This window comes from Mus caroli, chromosome 6, assembly GCF_900094665.2.
Source record: "Mus caroli chromosome 6, CAROLI_EIJ_v1.1, whole genome shotgun sequence".
Classification (NCBI taxonomy): Eukaryota; Metazoa; Chordata; class Mammalia; order Rodentia; family Muridae; genus Mus; species Mus caroli.
The window spans coordinates 87,396,308-87,402,572 of NC_034575.1; the positions used below are offsets into that span (position 1 = coordinate 87,396,308).

The 6,265-nt window shown below is 51.8% G+C and overlaps 1 protein-coding gene across 2 annotated transcripts in view; it reads right to left on the reverse strand.

The window, feature by feature from the left end:
- Window positions 1–1,566: 1,566 nt before the first annotated feature.
- Wnt7a (Wnt family member 7A) overlaps window positions 1,567–6,265 on the reverse strand; it is a 46,302-nt gene continuing 41,603 nt past the window's right edge. The window contains exon 4 of one of the 2 annotated variants that reach the window (XM_021165391.1): window positions 1,567–3,911. In XM_021165391.1, coding sequence (XP_021021050.1) covers window positions 3,432–3,911 — 480 coding nt within the window. In that variant the 3' untranslated portion in view covers window positions 1,567–3,431. The remainder of the gene's footprint in view (window positions 3,912–6,265) is intronic. The other variant, XM_021165392.2, reaches the window with a different exon arrangement.

A 6,265-nucleotide genomic window follows, 5' to 3' on the forward strand; every position in this document is an offset into this window, starting at 1 on the left:
TGGGATTGCTCAGATGGAGAGGAGCTAGCATTAACAGCCTATGTGGCTCTCCAAAGCCTGTGTGGTCCTTTGTCTTCATCTCCCTTAATCCTCCATTGGAAGTAGCAGAAGGCTCGGGCCTGGGTGCTGATGTGAGGTCACATAGGCTGCAGTCTTTGTTCTTGCTTCCTGGTGTGAGATTTCTCGTCCATAAGATGCTCTCACCTGTCAGTCGGGGGTTGGGGGTGGGGAGGGAAGGCTTCCTGGATGCTTGGGTTACAGTTCAGACCTGCTTGTGTGGGGGGAAGCCTCTACCTCCTGGAGAAAAGCTTTGCTCAGGACTCTCTTGACCTAAATCCTGTTGAGGGGTTCCCTGCTCCTCTCTCGGCTTCAGTTTCTCCATGCCAAGACCAAGTTTGTCCACAGTCCTATCTTGCTTTATGCTGAGAATGGTGGGTCCAAGGGAGGATGTATTTAGAAACCCAGAGGGCCAGCTTTGCTTGGTGAATCAGAGCTGGGGTCAGGGCTGTGGACTTGGCCTCACAAGCCTACCTTGTCATGTGACAGGAAAGACCTATGTGGAACTGCTTACCTGGCTTGTGCCCACTGTCCTCTGCCATCTGGCTGACGGTTTGATGGAGTGATTTAAGATTCCAGTCTTTTAAGCATTAGTTTTGCTGGAAAACCACTGTGGGGTACAACAGATGGAACAGGGGTGGCTTTGCCAGCACAGAGCCAAGGGTGTACCCTGTTAAGCTGGGCTAGAAGACTCCTTTGGCCACAGGCCTCTCAGTGGACATCCTGATAATGACTGACATTAGCAAGCTCTAGCCTTCATGTGCTGTCTTGCCACTCTGAATGCCACGTGGTCATTCCTGGAAGGATTCTCCAGTAGTCTGAGAGGAAGGTGTTAGTTCCTTGATTTCACAGATGGAGAAACTGAGGCTCAGAGCACAGTCACGCTTGGCATTCAAAGAGAGGACAGGCCCCGAGGCCGGATGCCTGCAGTGCATTATGGGATTGGCTGACAGGCTAGCAGCAAGCCCTGTGTTGGTCTGGCAAGACTAGCTGCCCTCATGCGGGCCCTCTGTTCATTTGGATGCTGAAGCAGGGCATCATTTGCGTTGTGTTTATGTTGCTATTACTAATGAAACAGTCACCTGGTGAGGCTAGTTGGAGCTCCCCCATTTCCAGGTACAAGTGAGGCCAGAAACAGAAAGACTGATATCTGGGAAAGCCCATGCTCAATGGAGATCCTATAGATGTGTGGAGAGAAGAGGGGAGGATATGACGTGGGAATTTGAGAAATGCTGTAGAGTTTTCTCCTTACCAAATACATATTTATCCATTCACACATTTATCTAGACACNCATCCTTCTGTCTATCCTCCTACACATCCATGTACACATCTACTCACCTACTTGCCAAAGCTCACTTATTATCTATCTGTTATCTGTCTGTCCACCCATCTGCCCACCCACTCCCCCATCCATCTATCCATCCACGCATCTGTTCATCCACTCCATCTTTCTAGTTCCAGGCCCATACATCCAAACACCTACACAAAAGAAGAAATTAAAATATACATTCAAGGGAAGAAATCAGCCATACAGCCATGTTTATTGGTCGTGATGTAACCCAGGTGGGGGACTGGATATGACCTAGGCACTGAGGGGCTCCCAGCACGTAGGCCACGAGGCTCNGGGCTGTGGTCTCACAGGCATCTGAGTTTCACCAGCAGCTGTGGAGACAGAGTTCAGAGTTGCAGTCTCACTGTGGCTCAACACAATCAAATCAGTTCCCTGCTGTCTACCTTGCACCCCACCCACAAATGCAGATACCTGGAAATAACCCCCGGGACCACAAATGCTCAGGCATACAGCTCCATGCACATGNTCTGATCTCCCAGGCACAGAGAGATATTGTAAGCACATGTATCCATGAGCACCCTGAAGGTGCCTCAGAGTGCTGGCACAGGAGTGTGCACATGTGCTTACATGCACACAGGTGAAAATGCATGTGGAAACACATAAAAAATATCCCCAGCCTTCTGGAGGGGTTTCCCATTGGAGAGATACAGGTACAGCTGTGTCTCTGCTGCTGAGAGAACGCTCCCATCGCTTTCACTGAGGATGGCCAACACTCCTTGGCTTCCTCCTTCCCCCTCCTTTCTGACCCCTTCTCTTAGGACTACACCTCACCTAGAGGCAGTGCCTGGGCTGTCCTGATGGGATAGCGGCATCCCTGAGCTGGCCTCTGCCTGATGATGAATGCCAGGTCCCACGTTTCCCAAAGTGTGTGAGACACTGACTGACCCACCGCAGAGGCTCATTCCGAGGTCATCTCCCAAGATAACCATCCAGTGACCCCATTCCAAGCCCTGAGCTTAGCAGGCTAAAGCCAGGGGATGGTTCCCTCTTGTTTAACACAGATGATACCCCGGCCCAGGCATCTGGTAACTGCTATGGCCCCCTTGGCAAATAGAACTCCAGGCTCCAGCTGTGTGAGGGTCCCCGAGGGACCTGCCCACACACCTGGCCTTGTCCTCCTGCCCCTGAGTGAGTACCAGTGTTAAGAAGAGGCATGGGCCATGGGGCACCGCAGGCAGACTCCATATAAATAAAATATCCATAGAAAAATAGTCTCTTAGAAAGCCTCTTATCCAGTGGTTCACGTTTCAGGATGGAAACTGCTGGGAATTTGTGATCCTCGACCCCATCACACACACCATTCCCAATGGAACTTTTCTAAAGGAGAGGTTTGAACTGTAAAGGGCAAAAGGATAGGGGCACGTCCCGGAGAAAAACAATTCCAGATCTGGACCAGCTTAGAGTCTGGATAGGTAGCAGCAAACAGCAAAAACAAAACAAAACAAAGTTACAAATGTGTATGCATATATATATCTATATGTGTATAAAGACCGTCTTCTCTTTGTACTTAACACCAGCTGCAGAAGGGTACTTGTGAAATCAACTAGTAGAAACATCTGCATAAAGAATAATTATGTACAGCTGTTCTCAGCTCCCAGTCCTAGGAAGTCATCCCACCAGGACCTCAAGCAGTCCACTTTGATTGCAGAAGACGAATCCCGACGAAGTGGAAGAATTCTCTTTAATTAAATAAATTAATATTATCTCATATCAGAATAAACTGTTAAATATTGCTATGACGAGGCCCGAGGCTCCAGAGCTCCTGCCGTAGAAAACTTTGTTCCAGTCCTGGAGGGGCTCGGGCGGTGTCTGAGGGAGGGTGGCCGAGCAGCAGCCGTGTAGAGAAGAATGGGCAGGCCTCTGAGAGATGCTTCCCACAGGAGTCTGCAGGAAACCCAGAATACCCCTCCCCCTCAGCAGAAAAGACAAGGACAGTGCTTCTGTGGTTCTTTCCCTGTGAGCATCCAGGCAGTGGCCTGCAGGGAAACTGTATCCTGCCTGTGATCTGGCCTGTGACCGCATTCACTTGCANGTATACATCTCCGTGCGCTCGCTGCACGTGTTACACTTGACATAGCAGCACCAGTGGAATTTGCAGTTGCACTGCCACACCCGGGCGTACTGGTGCGTGTTGTAGCCACGGCCACAGCACATGAGGTCACAGCCACTGGCCTGAGGGGCTGTCTTATTGCAGGCTCGACCCTGGGTACCCACGCTGCCTGTCACTGGGTCCTCTTCACAGTAATTGGGTGACTTCTCGATGTACACCAGGTCAGTGTCCATGGGCTTGCGGTAGGACAGGGGCTTCTTGATCTTCAGAAAGGTGGGCCGCTTGTTTCGACTGGCACGCACAGGCTCCACGTGGACGGCCTCGTTGTATTTGTCCTTGAGCACGTAGCCTAGCTCTCGGAACTGTGGCAGTGTGGTCCAGCACGTCTTAGTGGTACAGGAGCCTGACACACCATGGCACTTACACTCCAGCTTCATGTTCTCCTCCAGGATCTGCAGGGAAGACAGGGAAAGGCACAGAAACTGTCACCGTAGCTCATGGCCAAGTGCAAGCCCGGCCCTATACTCTAGGCCCTGTTAACCAGCTACTGCTTTCATTCTCTTCTTTGGTCCAGGCAACGTGGGCCTGACATCTAGTCCCTCTGTCTCCACAGCCTCGATGCGGTACCCTCCCTTAATGAGTGTACTCTGCTTACTCTCGACCCCTTTTCTGCTCTGCTCTCCAAGTCTGGTGAGATCAGCCCAGCTCAGTCCAAACGCAGGTTCATTCTCTTTGGTCTGAGTGGGTCCAAGATCGGTTTTGAGCCATGCTTACTACACAGGTGGGTTGAGCCCAGAAGATGGGCTTTTCAGATTCCTTGCTAAACTTGTGGCATCTGTCAACACTGGGTGAGNACCCAAGCCCCGATTCAACTGGGCTGGTGTAGAAGCTGGCCCAAAGTTAGCAGAGCTTGTCTATGGTGCAGATATAGCAACTGTGGCTTAGGCACTGACCAGGAACCTGTGGCAGTGGGTCCTTGAGCCGAACTAGGCTCCAAAGCTCTAGGGTTATAATGGCTACCACCACCTCATGCAACCCGCCTCTCCCTCTAGGCCTCTCCTCTTCCTCTGCAGCCACTGTTGGACTGGAGCCATGGTGACCTTGAATGGGCCCTTAATCAGGTGACATCCAGCCTAGCTCTGCTAACTCTGCACTCTGAATCAAAGTCTCAGAGATCTCACTGTATTCAGGACAGTCACAACTGCCCTGGCCAGGACTGGTCACTCATTGGGTAGCCAGTTCCCCCACCCCACCCCCGCAATGACAACAGCAGAAGAATCAAACCCTTTCATCCTAGCTCCCCACCTTGAGGCCCGGCCACATCCTGGTTTCTGAACTATCAGGATTCCTAGCCCTCTTCCATGCTGCAGGTCAAACAAGTTGAGGCTTTGAAGGCCCTGTAGTGACTGGGTCTCCAGCACCTTCTGGGGGATGGTCCCCAGCAGGTGTTCAGAACATGCTCAAAGGGAGTTAGTTCAGCAGAAGGACATCTCCCTATCAGGTCACACCTCTGGTTTCCCACATTAAAGGAGGGTTGAATAGGTATGCTAGAGTCTGCTACTCAAAGNAGCACTTCACAAGGCCAAAGGGAAACCCAGGAGGAAATAAATACACATCTGGGTCTAGCCTCAGCAGACTGGGTCTAGCCTCAGCAAACTGGCCCCTGGAAGATGCTGAGGAGTCATTGTCCCTGCCTGATTCCCCTTGGATCCCATGGGANGTTGTGTCCCCACTATCAAAAGTCCCAGCTCCTGCTGNGCATCCTGTCTGGATTCCATCAGGCCTCCAGTCCCAGGAAGGATGCTACCTTTTAGACACACTGATTTTGTCCTATGGATTAAGAAACCTGTTTGAATAGTTCCATTCTGATGCAGTTCATATGCCATAAAAATGCTACCTCCTCCCAGAAGCTTCCCCTGCTTAACAAGGTAGGATCCTTCCACCCGTCAGTCTGCTACTTCATCTGTCTCCAGGACAGTTTTGAGCCATCCATATTTATGTGTTCTCCAGTAAGGCTCTGTAGGACACAGAGAAGCTCTGCCCTAGTGGCCTGTGTTGGGCACTTAGAGCCAGGGGGACAAGTGCCTGGCTACTCCAACTGAGACAGTGACACAGGTGGGTAGCACCCACTCNAAGGCTTAGGGTCCACCTGTCTCCTACAGAGCTCAGATCTGAATCTTACTCGACCTCCTTTCCCAGAATACCCCAACTGGGACAGTCATCAATCCGTGACAACTGGCCTAGTGTAGCAAACGTGCTCACTTCTGTTTGCAAGGAGAATGGAGGGCTGTTTGGCCTCAGGTGTGTTCTTTCAACTAGTTCATTTTGCAAAGAACGCATGCTCTGTGCTGCTGTGTCACCTGTGCTATGACCAAGGGCTGGGGGTGGGGGAGGGGTGGGAGAGGGGCAGGTCCTCCAGAAGGCCTGATGGAAGCCGACACTGGTCCTGCCTGCTTTGAGGTGCACCCTCTTCCATCTCTGCATTTAAGGTTCCAGACCCAAGGTAACCATGGAGCTCACAGAAGCTGGTGAGCATTGTGTGCTGCAGGAGTAGCAAGGGACACTGGGAGAAGGGTTGGGATGGGCCTCCAGGGAGGCAAGAGCCTCACAGCAGCCAGGGAGTAAGGGGNACTGACTAGAGATGCATTGCCTGTGCCTGCGTGGGTGGGATGCAGCCCCTGGAAAAAACAGGAAGGAGGCCCTGTGGATGGAGGGCTGAGGCTCCAGTGACAGAGCTGAGGAGCCATCAGGGCTCTCTTCAAGGCAGGGAAGCATCTGGGCACACTGTAAGCAGCCAGAACTCATT